General features: G+C 42.2%; 1 protein-coding gene across 2 annotated transcripts; it reads right to left on the bottom strand.

Annotated features, from left to right (window-relative positions):
- Positions 1–1,595: 1,595 nt before the first annotated feature.
- Positions 1,596–12,446, bottom strand: efna1b (ephrin-A1b). Of its 2 annotated transcripts, none has more exons than XM_053493808.1 (5): positions 12,230–12,446; positions 3,911–4,206; positions 2,805–2,870; positions 2,525–2,635; positions 1,596–2,400 (listed from the first exon to the last, which is right to left on the bottom strand). In XM_053493808.1, exons 1-5 carry the CDS (start codon positions 12,322–12,324, stop codon positions 2,282–2,284), a joined length of 687 nt encoding a protein of 228 aa, XP_053349783.1. In that variant the 5' UTR covers positions 12,325–12,446; the 3' UTR covers positions 1,596–2,281. The 2 variants fall into 2 exon arrangements, with proteins under 2 accessions (XP_053349783.1, XP_053349782.1); XM_053493807.1 differs by having other exon boundaries at positions 2,516–2,635.
- Between the last annotated feature and the right edge of the window lie 6,404 nt (positions 12,447–18,850).

Genomic DNA, 18,850 nt, shown 5'->3' on the forward strand with positions numbered 1-18,850 from the left:
TTCTTATATCTAGCTAAACTCATCTATAATTTTTTATAATAACTTTACAACTAACCAAATATTATATCAGTAAGAACTTATTTCTAGTCCAGTGTTACCCAAATTGTGAGCAAAAATTCTAAGAGAAATTTTGCTTTGTTCCATAAATAAATTCCTAAAACTAGAAAAATTATCTGCCAATAGAACAAGAAAATTGTGCATTATATTTCAGTAAAAATGTAACTAAAAATAAGCTTAATAATATTTATTATTATTATTTTTTTTGTAATTTTATTCCAAGAATGTGCAGAAAAAATTACCATATTTAAAAAAAATTTACTGGTATATAAGCAGGTTATTGTAAGTTTGGTTTATTTTTCCCCCAGAAATGTTATTTGATTTTTTCACATGGTTTGGCGTGAGTTGTCATATATTTTTCTGACTTAATGGAATGGCCAAAACCCCAACTTTACCCCAACTGAAAATCTGTGGTATGACCTAAAAATTGCTGTCCACCAACATTCACAGTCAAATTTGGCTTTGAGTTGGAGAATGCATTGAGAAATGGAAGAAAATGCTTAAAGCAAATTGTTTAAAGCTTACAAAGACACAGCCCAAAAGGTCAAATCAGTCATTTTTTGCAAAGAGGCAACTCCCTCTGAGGGGGTTACTTCAAAAGAAGCAGAAAACCTATCCCATTTGGGCATGCTTATGGTGGGTATTGTGTAAATACTTTTTGGAGTCACTGTATAAAGCAGAAAAAGTCAGACAAATGTAGTAAGACCAACTGCTTAAACATAACATACTTGTACAACTTTTGTCTTTCCTTTAAACACATCATCTGCAATTCCAGCGAACTTTGTAAAATCAGCGCAACGATGTCTACGTAAGCCAACAAATGTGCCGGCCAAACAAATCTAACGCCTGACAAGTGTTGACTTTTCTCAGGCGGAGAGTGTAGAAAGTGGGGTGGAAGTGCCAGAGAAAATGCACTAAAGTGACGTCCTCGCACCCTGGTGACAGTTTACACTCCTGCCCCATTGCACCAAATACGAACCCCCCCCTCCCCAATCGCCCTCCTTTCATTCGCCACTCCTGGTGCTCGGGTGTTTGGATAACGACTGTGAAGCCGTGGCCAGGGGTACGAGAGATGAAAAGAGGAGCAAGAGACAAGAAAAAGAAGGAGATGAAGCAAAGTGCTGACATTTGGCTTGGCTAAGATGAGATTTGCTCACACCTTATGAATAAATCTTCAGAAAGCAACTGATGTTTGTATGTCACTTTTTGCAATCAGTAGTAAAAAAAAAAAAAAAAAAAAACATCCAATGGTTTTTTAACATATCACAATATTTTTATTTTCTTTCACATTTTTGCACATTTTCATAATTAACAAATGCATTATATAACTCTCTATGTACAATTTTTACATAAGTATGTACAAATCCATAGAAATAATGAAAACACAGCTTGTCTTGTGAACTTGGAGAGTTTCACACATCCCTGCGTCCAATAGTGTGTATCTGTGTGTACAGTTGTACTGCATGCTCTAAGGTTGGAGAAGACCAGCTCTCTCTCTCTCTCTCTCGCTCTCACACATGCGCACACACACACACACACACACACACACACACACACACACACTTATGTAAGTTTGCCTGTCTAGCAGATTTAGTGTCTGTCAAATTATATGTAGTGCTTCATTTCATAAACCACCCTGTAGGCATTGAGGCAAAAAATATTATAAAAAAAATACTTGACAAAACACTGGCAATTGGCTACATTTCAGGTTGCACATACATGAAGAACATGCACGAATCTTTGTCCTCGTGGGTCCAACAGCAGGACATGTTTACGAATACCGGCATATCGTTTGGCTCACAGAGTTTGAGAACTGTTTTTTTAATATATATACTATATATAAGACACTTATTAAAAAGAAAGATGCAGTAACACACTGGGTTTTAGGCAGACCTTACAATTGCTGCTTAAAGAAGATCTTCAATCTGTGCTGTTTTTTCAGACTACACATAAAAAAAGGCAGGGAAAGCTGTTAGGTAATAATCATCCTCTTTAAAAACAAAGAGTATGTAGAGCAAATAATAAAAAATCCAAATATCACGGTCACTCGCACAAACAACGGTACATCACTCAACAACTTACACACCAGCACCCACGCTTCACATCATTTACCATATTAAAAAAGTCTGTGTATAAAATCCATGTTTTAGATCCAGTTACCAGCACTGGTTAAAAAAAAAAAAAAAAAAAAAAAAGTCTTTTCATCAGCAGATCCAAACGGACCTCAGTGTAAGAGCAGGAGGAAGACGGGAACAAGTGTGATGATAAAGGAGACTGGCGCGATGTGAACGGCGGAGCTGCCTACGCTCCTCTGAACAACTGGAATCATAGCAACAGGATCATCTGAAATAGAGAGAGAGAGACAGCGAGAGATGAGCGCACATCATTGCTGTGTAACTTGAGCAGATCAGATGCTAGAATAAACCCGCAGGGCTGAATGTAGACATGACACACTGACGTTTCTCACCTGCCGGAAGCCTGTTGGATGGGTTGTGCGCTCCGCCCGTGCCTGTACGTCCTTGCCTTCCTCCCTCCGGCTCCTCCTCTTTCTCTGTCGTTTTCTTGTGGTTTTTGGAACCTAAGAGCATCAATCAAAGTCAGAATACGCAAGAAAGCTGTAATTAAACAAGAGCTAAAAATGGCCGTGTCTCTCATCGGTGTCAGGTGCTCGCACATGTTTAGCATGTGTCAAATAAAACAGGGCCGCGGTTACAGCTAGGAATGCTAATAATATATTCGGGTCTTACCATGAGGTCCGACTACGGTGACCTTTAACCGCAGGCAGTCACTCCCGTGCTGGTGGAGAGGCTTGGCTGTGGACACAAACAGATAAAGGGGAACATATAGGATTGTTTAGAAATGCAATAAAGGACAGATTTAGTGCCTATAAAAAAAAAATTATAGAAACTTTTAAATCTAAATGCAACTTCAGACAACTGGTTCATATGTGCATTTATGTAAAGCTCTCTCACTGGAGACAGGAAAACATGTCCTACAATGCTTAAGAGTTTATGATGGAATTGTCTTCTAGAGGCACAAATCCAGCATTAAATAAGTTCAAACTTAAATTCAGCAGCAAGCCAAGTGGTATAACTGGTGTTCAAGTCAAACCGGGACTTTTGATTGCGCAGCATGATAAAACAGATTAGATAAAAACTACCTTAATTTCTTTATATGATCTCCTGCTACATTAATGCACTTATCCCAGCGTTTCAATACTGTTTGGGTACCATCAAGATACACTAGAGTCATGATCTGCTTTCATGTCTGAAACGCCGGCCTTCCAGGATCACCTTTAACGGCCCAAACATGTTGACTGTACAGGGGATTTGGTAAAAACTCCAAGCTAATTTTTTTTTCTGTGCCTAAGAATCTCATTCCCATACTGCACTTGAAGTCTTCTTTAAATGTTAATAGTTCTTACGCCTTCATTCATGAGAAAGTTCATCACAAGTCCCAGTTTGATTTGAACATCCAGTGTAAATTTGTTAGTCAGCCTGGCTCTAGGGTGTTTGTTTAGACTCTTTTCGTTCCCCCTAAATAGGAAAATGACATGTCTGCTTTATTTACCTCACACATTAGACTAAACTATTGCCTGGAATAATACGGATTTAAGGAGTCGATACCACTTTAAACACTTTACACTTCTTTCTCACAGTTCACAACAACACTCCTATTTCACACTTTTAGAAATAAGTTCTTGAGATAGTACCAAGTGTATATCTTGGTTCGGTGTAAAGATGCATATGAACAGTATAGTTTGGTTTGGTCTATCTTATCCCGTAGATTATCATTCTGTACCCTTGCTACATCTCACACGTCTTAGCGTGTTTGTATATGGTGTGACACTCACAGATGTAGTAGTAGCTCTCTCCTTGGCGGAACTCCTTGCCCAGCGTGAAAGGCGTGAAGCGTTGGAACTTTTCAGAGAACTTCTCGGGCGCGTGGGCGGCGAAGGGTCTGGAGCACTCCCAGCGCAGCTGATCGAACGAGTGCGGCTTGCACACATCGTAGTCCTCCTGGTCCACCATATAGAGGACGTACCGCTCGGCCTGCTGGGAAGGGATCTCGCCACGCTTGTAGTGCGGGCAGATGATGTCCAGGTAGTCGTTGATGTGCACGTGTACTGTGTACTCGTCACCTATGAAGCTGGAGAGAAGAAAAACATGCTGGTGTTAGGTTACATACGAATAGCAAAGGAGACATAAAACAAAGACATGGGGAAAAATAACACACAATAAGAAAAGAAGCAAGCATTAATCCCAGGCAAAACAGGGGCTGACGGACACTGTGTGACATTATTTACCCATCACCTTCTCCTACTGGTTTTGTCAAAGCACATAAACACCTTTTTTATGACCCCACCTCCCCCTTCTCCTCTGTGTCTCTGTTTTGTTTCTTTTTTCTGACACATGTTATTTGAAGAATTTAGATCGCATGATGAGATTAGACAAGAGTCTGACATGACCATCTGGAACCTAATACCTTTCTCTTATTTGCCAACTCATGCTCTTTCTTTTGTCTCTTTATCATCCCATGTTCATAATTAGACATCTTTGAATTTTGGCACATGCTGCCTCTAGTCATGACCCGTGTCCTGCCATCCTTTCTTCAGTTATCAAAACGGAGACGGCTCAGGAGACACCCAGGCTCCGTCTGCTTTCCCGGCCATCCCCCTTGGTGTGTTTATGGCTCTCTGTCTCTTTGCTGTCTCTGCCGTTCTCCAGGTTTTCCTGTCTTCCCTTTTGCCAGGAACAGATTGTCTACTTTCATTACTATGATGTACGCTTTACCAGACGAACCCCTAAAATCTGTTCTCTCTCTCCCCTTTTTTTTTTATGCGCGTCTTTGACAAGAATAAGCGATTTCAGTTCTGGGGAAGAAAAAAAAAAAGCAACACTTATAAATGATTTACAGTGACTGCAGTTTTGGATTTGACTAAGTGTGTAATTTTATTTCCTAAATGCACCCCTCTCCTGCGGTGACCATGAGGCCTGGTTGCACGGCAACGTTTAGATCCTGCTGTCTAACGAGATGCCTGATTGGCTGCTGCTACCCGGCCGTGTTACTATGCTATAAACTCCGCTTGCAGATTTGCATTTTACAAACCTTATGTCTTTAAGCAGTACATAACCGTCATGCAAACTTGTGTGCATGTGTGTGTGTCTGTAAGAGCTGCCATCAAAGCAAAGACTGTCTTCTCTAACCTCACACTTTCTCTCGTGTGGTCGTTGTTGGGACTCGTAGTAGAGTTCCACATCAGCCACACACTCACTCTCACACACCTCTATCTTGCACCGCTGCTTTTCTGGGTTAGAATTAGCAAACCAGTCAAAACAACCTTGCAGTCTATTCAGAAAGGGGTAAACACACAGACGCGCACACACACACACTCTGCCCTTGTTAGCACAGGCTGCTGCTGGGATTAGAGCCCATCTCGCCCACCCTGTAATCAAAGCCACGTTCAAACGGCGGGGTGTATATGCTGCTAAGCCTGTTGACTTTTCACCGTGTGGGAAAATAGCATGCGTGTTGTGAGTTTTGTGCCGAAGTGCGCAAACCCCGGAGAATCATTAGCCTTCTGCTAATCCTGAAAGTCGCAGCAGAGCTGGCTCTTAAACCTGACTGCTCTTCTTTATTAATGAGAGAAACAACTCTCTTAATCACCCTGACAGATATCACTCACTCAGCTCAACGGCTTTAAGAACTCGCGCACTAGCTAGCTAGCAAACATAGCAAATGTGAATGTTGTTTTGCCATTACTGAAAGTTTACTGAATAAAAAAAAAAAGAAAAAAAAAAAAAAAGAGAGAACATTTTGAGAGGTGAAGACTCAGGGCTACGTACATGGTCACTAGAGACATGCTACGTGAGGTAAATGACTAGCAGTTAGCTTACCAGCACTTTGGTCCAAATCATTTTTTTAAAACATAAAAATCTAATACCCTAGTGTTTATCATAAACTAAAACATTCCTGCCTTATATTTAGTGACATTTTGTTCATAAACACTGATTGTTCTAATGCTTTAAAGTTACACGGTCATTAGAGGAGTCTCCTTCTGTCCGTCTCTTGCGTCTTCTCATCCCCCGCCCTTCTCTTTGAAGCGGACCTGATTAGGAGCTGTTTAAAACCTGCTCACAATGTGGTTCTTTAAAAGAAAATGGAGGAGTCGAAGCGAGGCGTCATTAGCCGATATGAGGAAGTGCTGGTGGGCCTGCAGAGAGTGCGTGTATATTTCATTTATCCGTCTTTATCCGTGGCCTAACGATCACACCGTGTTTAGTTTGTATTTCCGTTTCTGCTCAGCTTCGCCACTTTGACTCGTGCTCTGGTTAGCGTGCGATAGTTAGAACAGTGAGGTCCTGGCTAAGAGCGAGCCACCGAAGTGTGAAATCAACTGACGCTCAAGATACAACTGGCTCACTGGGTTTCGCTCATCCGTCTTTCCTTTATTATCTTTATTAACTCTGTCTCTAGGAGTCTGTGCAGCTGCAGGGCCTCAGGCTTACAGTCGCCAAGTAGTGAACATGCTGTGTGTGTGTGTGTGGTGTTAAGGTGCTAAGATTAGAACTCTCCATACTGTCCAAGAGCTCTGTGTGCCACTTGTTATGTATGTGTGTGTGTGTGTGTGTGTGTGCTTGAGTGAAGTGTGTGTCTCAGGCTGTACAAGGTGCAGGTTCAGCGTTCGGCCCGAACCATCTTTTTTTCCCTCCCTCTGGAATGTCTCAAGCTGCCGAGCTGTCAAGCAGGTCAGCAGAGTCAGAGTGCAGGGTCAGACGTTTCACACACACTGCCGGAGTCAGCATGACACACACACACACACAGACAGACACACACGCTACACAACATGTTCAGACAGTCAGCACTGAACACATGCCCTCCACACCAACTGCACTATAATGGCAGTCAGCACTTCGTGTGCAAGCGCGCGCACACACACACACACACACACACACACACACACACACACACACACACACACACACACACGTACACCTGTGTACCCAGTTTCTGTAAAACCCTACCGGGGGAGGGGGGAAGGAGGGGTGACGGCATGTCGTGACAAGCATTTCGATTCTATTTTGGTGCTTTGTTCTTGGACTGCTGGGTAATAAAACCAGTCTATCCACACCCACACACACACCCTTACTCCTTGTAAGCATCTCAATAACAATGAAATTTTGGGGGGAAATTCCATATTACTGGATTCATTTTAGACAGCGAGGTGCTTGGAAATGTTACATCGCGATATTGATAGCGTGATAAACGTAGTCACGGGGCGCCCTTACCTCTTACCGTCACTGGTTGTATAACGCTGACTGACTCCAACATTGCTTCAAATTCTGGTGTACATTCAAATGTTGATATATATTTCGCCTATTAAATATAAATATCTATTAAAATTTTACTATTTATCTTTGACTTTATGTTTATAAATGATGATTGCGCGCTTGTCACAGAAACATCTTCACGTTCTGTGGTATTTCTGCTCAAGCCTGATGCTAATGAGCCACCGATTCTATCTCTATCGATCATGGCAGTAATTAGTCCAGTCACAGAGGACAAGGCCGGAATGTTAAGCGGCTCATCCGCCATTCCCAAGAGGAGTTGTTACATCGAGCCCATGGATCGCATAGCGGCTGTTTGCTGGCTTGTCTAATGCAAGCCCACGGAGAGAGAGAGAGAGAGAGAGAGAGAGAGAGAGAGAGAGAGAAAGAGAGGGAAAGACATAGAAAGTGTTCTAGACAGTGAGATCTTAATCAACATAATCAACGATGTGACTTTTTGTCCCTGCTAAACATTTTCGCTGGGCACCTCTTTAAAATCTCATTGGTGATGACTTGCCCCCTTTTTCATTCAGCCTCCCAATTTCATCCCATCCATCACTGTCTCCATTTCTCCGCCCCCTCTTTGTCCATCTTTTATTTCTTCGGCTTCGGTCCATCCCCCCGTCCTTTAGTCTTCCTCCCATTTCCCTTTAAGATCACATAATAAACCTCTTCATTGGGACTAATTTTTTAAGCGAATCGATTCTTCCTTTCTGCCCGTCTGTCTGACCCCTCGCCCATCCCCCTCGCCCTTCTATTCCCCTGCTTTCTGTTTATAATGCCTCCTCCTTGTCTCTTTCACTTTTAAATGGATGCTAATTGTGAGCTGGCGGGACATCCCAAGAATCCGTGTGCAAACTCATCCGACTCTAGGCCATTAACAGGATATGGATTTTGTTTTTATTAATTTGTGTCCGAGTTAAAAACAAAGCCATTCTGATAATGATTCACTTTAAACACTCTCTAGGTGGCAACAGTGTGCTAGCCGTGCCACTGAGCCTGGACGTAAAAAACAATCCAATCAGAGCAGACCCTAATTAAAATGCCTGGGCCTGGTGTGTAAACACGCGCTGCTGGGATTGTGCGGTCTACGCCACGACGAGCGAAGTGACGGCAGACCGCAAAACATTGTGTACGCTACGAGAACAATACCTTTTAGAGTACTACAAAAGCGGTGACAGGAAAACACTGACTCTTTAGTGTGGTGAGAATCCAAACACTAATCAGCGTGGGAGACTCAGAGCGGAGATGGTGTAGAAAAACACGGAGACTGAGTGCAGGAAAGGACTGAGGAGCGACTGTGAGAACGGGGACATGAAGAAGAAGAAATCACAGGCAGAAAAGGAAGTCTGGGACGGAGATAAGGCGGAGAGGTGGGGCTGAAAGTAAGGAAAACAGAAGAAGGGAACAAAATGGGGTGAAAAACAAGTCCAAATCTGAGATCTACTTAGTGTGAACCCGCATTACGAGAAATAATGAGTCAGGACTTGATGGTCATTAGCGAATACATGGTAATGCCATACATAAAAGATCAGGACTGCCGAGTTTATGATTTCTTTTTAGATCATATTTTACTGACTACGAGGAGTATTTGGTGATTTAAACTTTCGGCTGTGCCGGTGACTGCATGTGCTTAAAGCTGAACGGACAGAGGTGGTCTTTTAAATGACAGACTGCAAATTATGAATTCTCTTCGAAAAAATTATTTACTTTAGAAAACTTCAAGTTTCTTATGTTAAAAAACAAAACAAAACAAAACTGCCTCCCACTTACAACACCAGTAGAGTCAATAAAATGTAACGACTACAGTCCTACAGATGAAAGCAATACACACGCCTTTGTAAGGAGGTGCAGCTTTTATCTGTGTTTTGTACTGTTAAAAGGACAAAAAGTACTTCGGTGCTTGGAGTAAAAACAGGGAGGCGATTGCATCCGAGCCATGATGCAAGCCAGGGAGTGGAGATGGAGAGTGGAACTGACAGGTACCGGGAAAACGAAGGGGAGAGAAAGACACACACACACACACACATATGGGAAAATTTCCAGAGGATGAGTGGACAGCTGATGGTCAAGTATAGCTGTGCATCTGCTGCCGGCGCTCCACACTTACTAAATATACCCAAATCAGACATTCTGTGTTTGTGTGTGCGCGTGTGTGAGAGAAAGTGAGACAGACCTGTGTGTGACCTGTATATCACACAAAGGCCTGAATAAAGCCGATCCCCTTCAATCACAGCCTAAATGATGACGGGGATTCATTAAAAAGAAGGGAGAAAAACACTCTGTGACCCAGTGACTTTTACCCCAGCTGTTGCTAACTCTGTGCTTTTCTCCCTTAAGCGCAAACACGTATAAACACTGCAAGCCGAGGCATGCCGTCACTGCTGGAACAGACACTCACAAACAAGTTTGTGTAACCCAGACAGGGCTGGTGTAGAGACATCAGACCTGACAGGCCCGTCACCCTGGGCATACGCACGCCAAACCAGAGTGGCGACTTTCCAAGGACGCACGCAAGGGATTAAATCATTACCGTCCACACTTCAGCGTAAACATCATACACGCAACGTGTACACGCCCAGGAGCAACTGATGTGCTTCAAGCCCAAGCGTGTATGTGTTTTTGTGCGACTTTTTGTGTGGCGGGTTCTCGGATCAAACAAGTGGGAGTCCGTAGTGCCATTGGTTAGGGAATAATCCACTCAGCAATTGATTAACTGAATGTTTTAGTGGGATTCATTATTGCATTCGGGAAATTCACAGAAACACCAATGGCTAAGTTGGTTTACAGGATTTAAGTGGAAAATCACACGGAAATGTAAGTGAAAAGAACAGATTAGATGTAACTGATGAAACATTTCCTCTCCCACATTGCGGGCAAGCTTGAAAGGTTTTAAAGTGGAATAAAAAAAAAAAACAAGTCATCTGCCAGATTATGGCATTATGCTCATTGTAAGTGTATTGTGCGCTGTTTACAAGTAGGACGACAGCTTGTGTGGCTATGACTTATAAATGTATTGTAAAGCTGGCTAAATTTAGCAAGGGTTCTGTCGTTTAAGTAAAAGCAAAGGCTTTAGCATAAATATGGACCGTGCTGGGATTAAAACTGAGAGACAATCTGCACTGCGGATAAGCTGCTGCCAGTACAATTGTTATCCCAGCCATGGTTTTCATCCGGGCTCTCGTTCCTGCTCATTTCTCCAGCATCGTTTCCTTACGTCCTTCTGGCCATAAGTTCTCTCCATCTCTCCCTCCCTTCTTTCCTCATTCAGCTGTTGCACTCTCTCTCTATTTTTCTCTATGCTGACTGATGATGAGTCAGACCTTTCCGCGTCTGGTTAGAGCAGGAACAGGTAGTCGAAAGTTACGCAATCCCATTAACTGTGACGCAGGATACAATGTTGTTGACTAACAGCGCATCCTGAGCGTAGGTCATCAGCAACACAGATCTGAAAACTTTTCCCTTTTCCAAAGATTGATTTCCTGGTGCGCGAGTGATGACTACTTTGATTACTGATGCTCTTGTAAAAACTAGGCCTGACACTTGATTGTGTTTTATCGCTCTTGATAACCGAGCGTTTCCTGGAAAGAACACAAGAAACCATAAAAGCTGTTTATAATGAAGCATGTGACTGAGGCTCGCGGACCTGTAAGATATTTTCCTGAGAAGCAGAATTGCTGAGAAACAATGATCACTAAAAGGCTACACGATTCCACAAGTCAATCTTCAGGTTTTGTTTTAAAGGCTCAATACTCTTACCCTGAACACCCCGGTCTCGTATTGATCCCCGCAAAGTGCCTGTTTGTCATTTCAAGCTTTCTGCGCAGAGTGAAATGGGAGAGCAATCAATTCTACAAACTACTTTAAAGCCCAATTTTTGCACACCCACAGCTAAAAATCGACTCTGTTGAATTAACGGCTTGGGTGTTTACATAATTCCAGATGGACGTGCATGAACACAGTAAAGGGTAATTTAACCTTGCAGGGGGAATTTGCAGTGCAGATTTGAGCTTCATTCACGTTCTGATTGCACTGGCAGGGCTGTGTGCCTTCTTGCCCCTAGTAACACACTGTAACATAAGACTTCCCTTAAAATTAGTAGCCTACTACAGACATGCCTTCTGTCTAGTTTGCTTATGGCTGTCTATTTATTGCTCTGGGTATTTGTGTGTGTGTGTGTGTGTGTGTGTGTGTGTGTGTGTGGTTTGACAGTCAGTGGGGGAATGCTGCACAAGTTGGTCTGGGTAAATGTGTGTGTGTGTGTGTGGGAGAGAAAGAGAGAAACTCTTATTTAATCTGATTAGTCCAACTGTTTGTTTGTCATGCTTTTTATCCCAATCTGTGCGCGCGTGAGTGTGCGCGCGCGCGTGTTTGTTTGTTTTGGGGGAGAGTGATGGTGGCGGTAAGCAGACCTGAAGTAATTACAGTCCACTTAGTGCAATTTAAAGCCGGGAACCAGATATAAACCCAGACCCTCACGAGACATAAAGCACACACACGCGTGCGTCCGCCCGCACGCACAAGAATAAACGTTTCATTCTTCTTCTACTCGTTTTATAAATAAATAAATATAGTGCGCAAAGAAATCTGGTGCGCCCTCACACTCATGTGTGTGTGTAAGTAAACAATCATTACACCATCAAAGCTGGGAAAAGTCTCATCTCTTTTACGTTGTTGGCAGCGCGCGCAATCCTTTTAATTCCAGTTTTAAACATCATTGCAAAAATATGCATGCGTGAAATCACGCACATTCAGAGCGCATTAACTACGACAGGTCGAAATGTGCAAACAAACAAAACAAGAGAAATGCACACAAATAAATAAACAGAGAGTGCTATACTCACTTGGGGTTCGTGCTGTTCCAGTAAACGCTGTGGCGCTCGGAGGAGACGCACCAGGCGCACAGCAGCGCGCACAACAACAGGCACAGGAAATCCATGTTCCACTCTTAACCAAGTGAAGTTTAAAGCGACCGATGTCAGCTCTCGCAGAGAAACACGCGAGGCTCCGCTTGTCTGAGTGTAGAGAGTTAGAGAAATAAAACGCAACACTTATCAGCAAACAACCGCGCGAGAGAATAAACACAGCGCGCGCGTGTGCTGCCTGTTTTAATACCCGGCCACGCCTCCTGAAGTATCTCGACCAATGGAAAGCGTGGACTACACGTTGGTCACGCCCACACGTAGTGTTTTTTTCTTCTTTTTTCTTTGTAGGCTCAGCTTCGATAAATAAAGTACTACGCCTGAGGCGAGTGGGGCTAATTGTTAGAGCTAAGAAAACACACGCACAAACACTTCACAAACGACTAATCTTTCTCCAGGTTCAATTCCCCTCAGGTCTGTGAGTTTGAATGTTATCCCCGTGTCTGTTTCCTCCTGGTACTCTGGTTTCCCCTCTACATGGACATGCAGATTAGGATAATTAGTGTTCCCAAATTCCCTTGTGAGCCTGTTATGCCGAATGATAATGTGATACCGAATGAATTATCCAGCTTATGGTGGTGTACTGTCGCCTTACACCTCCTGAGACCGGGTTTGATTCCTGCCTCAGGTCTGTGTTCCTGGAGTATGCATGTTCTCTCTGTGCTTGGAGAGTTTCTTCTGGGTACTCTGGTTTCCTCTCACAGTCCAAAAACATGCAGATTAGGATAATAAGTGTTCCCAAATTGCCCATAGTGGGAGAATTAGAGTATGTGTGTGTGGGCACACACTCATACACACACTTTGCGCATCCATTCAGGGTGTACCCCGCTTCAAGCCTCTTCAGACAGGCACCAGACTCCCCGTGACCCTTTATACAGGATAAAGCAGGAGAGAAGATGAGTGAGCGATTTATCAGAATTCTGGTCTGAATTACATAAATTCAATCCAAAATAACAACTTCACTAACAACTTTAACTTATACTATACATTATTTCAGCCTTTCACAAAGTTGAGCCAGAGTTCATGGAATATTGCTTTTTGGAGCATAACATAGCTCAAGTGTCAGCACTGACAACAAAAACAGGCTTTTCGTGGGTGTCAGTCAAACTGCATAATCCCAGCAATCCTTCTCTGTGTGTTGATAAGGATATCATGGCCTCCCCTGTAGAGTCACCGGGGCTTTTCCTTCTTTCTTCCCACTCATCCTGCGGCTCCTGGTGTTCTTAACCCAATTTAGGAGCTCAGCCAGCCTTGGGGCAACATGGAGACACCCAACCCCCTCATTAGCCCGAAAACCTGGAGGACAGAATTGAAAACAGGAGAGAGTAAAGTGTACATTTAAGTTTTTTTCTTCAGGCTTGGCTGAAGCTGGGGCAGGCACACACACGCCCTGTGCTGCCCGAGCCTCCAGATAAGGGCTATTAGTCAGGATTGAGTGTGAGTGCATGAATAAGCATGGCTGGGTTAACCATGTGTTTGTCTCACTAATGTGTCATTTTCCCGAAATCTAAAGATCTAAACCTTTTATGGGGTCGAGCGCTCTGTGTGTGATCGTGTGTGTGTGTGTGTGTGTGTGTTTGTGTGTGTATAGAACTCTCAATAGATAGTAATCTCTGCTAGCTGTATAAGATTTATTGTTTAAAGAAAAAACAATAATTTTCTTATATATTCTTTATGACTATCCTATTTGCAATTCCGCTTTGTTCTTAATCAAGAATAATAAAAGAAGAAGAAGAAAATGAGGAACCCCTTTATGTGTTAAATATACAGTATATTCATATAGGGACTTTTAGGATTCATGCCGAATTTGTTTAACACAATGTAATCTCGGATCACCAAGCTCACCAGCCAACTGGTTTAAATTTGAGTCTGTAACCACAAAATAAATGGACTATATTGACTGTATTTTAAGCAATATATGTAAACATTTGAAATTAAGCCAAGAATAAATTTTTACAATAAACATCTAGCCATATATGTGTCAATTAAAACAATACTCCAATATATATTATAATTCTATACAGCATTTTTTCAGATTTTTTTTTACAATCCTATATAAACTTAGTATATAATAATGCAGATCATACTTATAATAATTAATAAATATAATAATAATGCAAATTATTCAGCGATAATGCTGAACTCCCACAGGATGCTGTACTGTGTCAATAGTTTAGTTCATGCCACCTGTAGGATCATTGAGGAACCGCAACATTTTACCGCCTAAGATGCAAAAATATAGAAAAAAAAAAATAATAATTATTGACACCAAAATTTGCCACACAAATTGATCATAATACATCACTGAATCGTTTTTTTCCCCCCATCTGCGTTAGTAACAGTAAGTGAAGCCGGTGGCTCTTTAATAGCTATGTGATGTCCATGCAGTGATCTATATTTAAGTCTGATTCTCATTTTGCATTACAAGTCATAAAATGCACAGTCCTTCACTGCTGTTTTTGTTTGTCCTGATCGTGCTGTACATGGTGGACTAGAGGCTAGCATTGGAGATTCACTAGTGTGGGTGGTGAAAAAAAAAATACTGGCCAAATGTTCATGAACAGATCAGGCCTCAGCAGGCCTCTGGCGCCGAACACCGTGAATCTCACAGTCGCCTCGAAATCCCTTTCGTTCCTGTCTCGTTCTGCTTCTCTCTATTCAGTCATCCGTTGAAACTTCTGTGCCGGAGTTATAAATGTTCTTGTTGAATTCAGTGTGAAATCGGATTGAAAAAAAAAAAAGGAAATCATTTGCATGTTTTGAAGAAGAATCTCTGACCAAGTACAAGGTGTACAAGAAAAATGATAGGTGTCGTTAATATAAGCACCAGCAATATAAAAAAAGAAAGATATAAGATGGATCTATGTGTCATTAAAGATCAGAAATGCAAGCATTATGTTTTAAAGATATATAAATCTGGTGTCTTATGCAATCACAAAGACGTTCCTGTCCCAGTACTCCTATCTACAATATGAACGTACTTTTAACTCACTTTATGCTGAATTTTATAAGAGTTATGTTTGACGTATAGTACACCAGTCAATGTTTCCTCCTTGTATCTTCTCAGGGAGTGTTTCTTTGCCACCGTCATCTCTGACTTGCTAATAAGGGATCTAAATCTACATCTAGATTTCAGTTTTAAGGTGCATAGTGTATCTGACCTCAAGGGATGGGTTTTGTAGGGTCCATGTTTTCCAGTGTTAAATGGTCTCGGGGAAGGATATTTTTTTTAATGATCTTATTTCCTTCCTTATTTCACTGCCCTGTGCTACGTTTAAAGTTGAGCTAAGCTTAGGACTACTAAGTGTTTATGTGCTAGTTAGAAAACAAATTGCTGGTGCTAAAAAGTTTTAGGTACAAATTGTCTCTTTCTGATAACAGAATTAAAAAGAGGGGGGGATGTCTGTGCTCTGTCCTCATTCCAATTACACTATTTTGCTCAGTCATGTTTGTTCTTCCACACTTTTGCACTGTCTCGCACTGTTCTCTCTTTGTTCTCCAAAGAACTGTGTGGGTGGATGTAACATTTGTGCAGCATGCTGTCCACTAATGACTGCAAGTCTGTGTATGCGATTGTGTGTGTGTGTGTGTGTGTGCGCATATGAATGGGAATGGACAGTTGTCCAGCTCCCTCAGCTAGTAGCAGAACAGGTCAATTTTTAGATAATGGGTTGCAGAGTTACTAAGGATTTGGGGGTGTTAATGGCTCTGCATTCAGCCTGGAAGCCTCACATCCACGGCTATGCGGACGCCTTAAAGCCATGCTAATGTTGCTGCAGTGTTCTTTTAATGTTGCTACAGCATTCCAGACCGATGTCCTTACCGTCATTTGAAACTTCCAAGATGCATAAAACAGCCATTGCGAGAACAGATTGAGGAGTAATGGAGAGTCAAGCAATATGGAAGGGAAAATGGGGCAATCACAAAAGCTCCTTGAGCTGGAAAGATAATAGTTTTCAGTGTTTTAATGTTCTGGTGAGCCATTACCCAGCAGATGCAGCAATGAAATTATGTTAAATATTCAGCAAAAAGTCTGCGAAAACTCTTGCCATATGGGCTCTATACCCTCACCATTTTGCAGCGAGGCAAACAAATCATCTCTTTGACAAAAGTACTCTTTGTTTAGTCAGACAGTGAACGATAAGATAGATGCTCAACACTGAAGAAAACAAGACTCCAGGTTGTTATTGTGCTGTCGATGCGTCTCTATGGCAGAGCAGCTCGGCGTGTTCAACCACCTGACATGACGATTTATTATTACCACAATTATGTGACAAGAACAACCACTACAACAACACCCCTGACAACTAATGCACAGCGCCTAGAAGAGTTTCGGTGGAACAGCAGCACATGCACTCATATACTGTACAGACTCACAATACTTTTGGCCCACCTTTACGTATGTAGTAAGAAGGTGGCAAATATATCTTATCGACTCCTTGGAGACAAACAGATACAGAGAGAGAGAGAGAGAGAGCGAGAGAGAGAGAGAGAGAGAGAGAGATCAATTAGGTGTGGACTCGACATGGTGATACTGAAAACTGGAAAAGGAAGGAATGATGCAGAGAGAGTGTAGGAGGAGAAACAGAAAACGAGAAACCGTGTGTGGGCCGGCAGAAAATGAGGGTTTGGTGGAAAGAAAAACAAAAAGAAGAAATTAAGCTGTGGATCGTATTAATCTCAAGCAAGCAAAAAAACAAAAAAACAAACCACACAGTCTCGTTAGAAAGAAGAGACAGCAGGTAATCCTACATGAAGGTGTACAGGAAAAATGAAAAACAGACAGGAATAAGCCAGAGAGTGGGAGATGATGTGGAATATTAAGCAATGTCATAATTAACCCCTCCCCCCCCCCCAAAAAAAAACCCTGATCTGATCTGAAATCTGATATGATACGGCTTACAGCATCGCAACCAAATAAATCTTATATAATGAAGAACAGAAGCAGTTTGTGTGGAAGAAGTGCCAAAAAATGCCTCTCCATACAGACAGCAGATGTGTGTGTTAACTCACAATTTGGCTTCTAAAGCTGTCAGTCTCAGAGCTTTGTGTTAATGTTCCTTCATTGTGCACGAGGGAACGTAAGTTTGAAAAGGAACTAGAACAAGTGGACTGTGATCTCCTCTTCATCTTCCGTGACCTGCACCTGGGGTCAACAATTAAAAACACCACTGGTTGACCCCTACCGCACACACACACACACACTCACACATGTCTGCATCTGTCTTTAACCCCCCCTGTTGCGGCACACTCCGACAAGCTGCTCCCTTTTTGGCCTGACAATAGGATGGCCAGTGATTACCATACAGGTGGTCTGCATTGCCCTGTGGGGTGCTCTGGAGCGGTGAGCACCCACATGCGCGCATACACACACACACACACACACACACGCATAAACACACACATTTGGTCAGAATACGAGGTAAACTCTTTAGTGAAGCCAATGATTAACAAAAGCATCCATTCATTTCCTCCTCTGTTGTTTTTCTCCGTCGTTCGCCCACATGGCCACTTCTGAGTGGTAATTTAAGCACACTTCTGGAACAGTCTCTCTGTCCTATTGTCCTTTTCTGCCTGTTGTATTACTGTTCTGTTTGCTCTTTGTTAATCACCACTACCACTTCTACAACCCTTATTACTTTTACCATCACCACCACTACCACTACTACTGGACTACTAGTGCCACTATTACTTGTACTTTTACTATTGTGTGACGCTCCACTCCACTGTGATTTTATTTCACTATGCATTTCTGCACGCTGCTACAACTCTCTCCTTCTCTCCCGGCTCAACTTTCCCGTCTTTATCCATGACGTTTTTCAGCGAAACACATGACACACGTTACATAAATCCCTCTCAGGTGTAGATCCTCACAACTCACCTTTTTCGAGCTCCACCTTCCATTCACAAACCAGAGCATGTCTACACACACCGCCACCTCCACATTCTGCTACCACTATTTTGGCTACTACCAATACTCCTAGCACTATGACTGTTACTATTACTACTGAAGTCTTACTTTGACTATTAAACATGACTGTGATTTCCACTTTTAATTTTTTATGATACAACTTCACCAAGCGTTTCAGTGATCTGCGATCATGGTCATGTGATTTTTTAAATCTTCTGCAAGGTTGACAGTTTAACACTATCCTTTCAGGTTTTCATAACGCATCAGAAAGATTACAATTTTCTAAGTTGATGCAGGCGCTTCTGAAACTGATTTTTTTCCATGAACACATATATCTTCTGATGTAACTGCTTAAGAAATGAGAAGTTACTAGCTGTGTTAGTTATGGTAAAAAAATTACCGTCTATGACCTGCTAAATCATATTGATCACTGCAGTAATTATCCATTATCCATATTATGGGGCCAGGGGTAGCTTATTTGTGGTTTGGAATGCGGGCCGCATAAATTGGTCTTGTTTGTTCAGGACGTTTTATGGGTGTTTAATTGAAAAGATTAGAATCTTTGGGAACTTACGTGGCAGTGACCAGCTTACTAGTATATAATTGATTGATAATCAATGTAAATGTGTTAA

This window comes from Clarias gariepinus, chromosome 4 (assembly GCF_024256425.1).
Source record: "Clarias gariepinus isolate MV-2021 ecotype Netherlands chromosome 4, CGAR_prim_01v2, whole genome shotgun sequence".
Classification (NCBI taxonomy): domain Eukaryota; kingdom Metazoa; phylum Chordata; class Actinopteri; order Siluriformes; family Clariidae; genus Clarias; species Clarias gariepinus.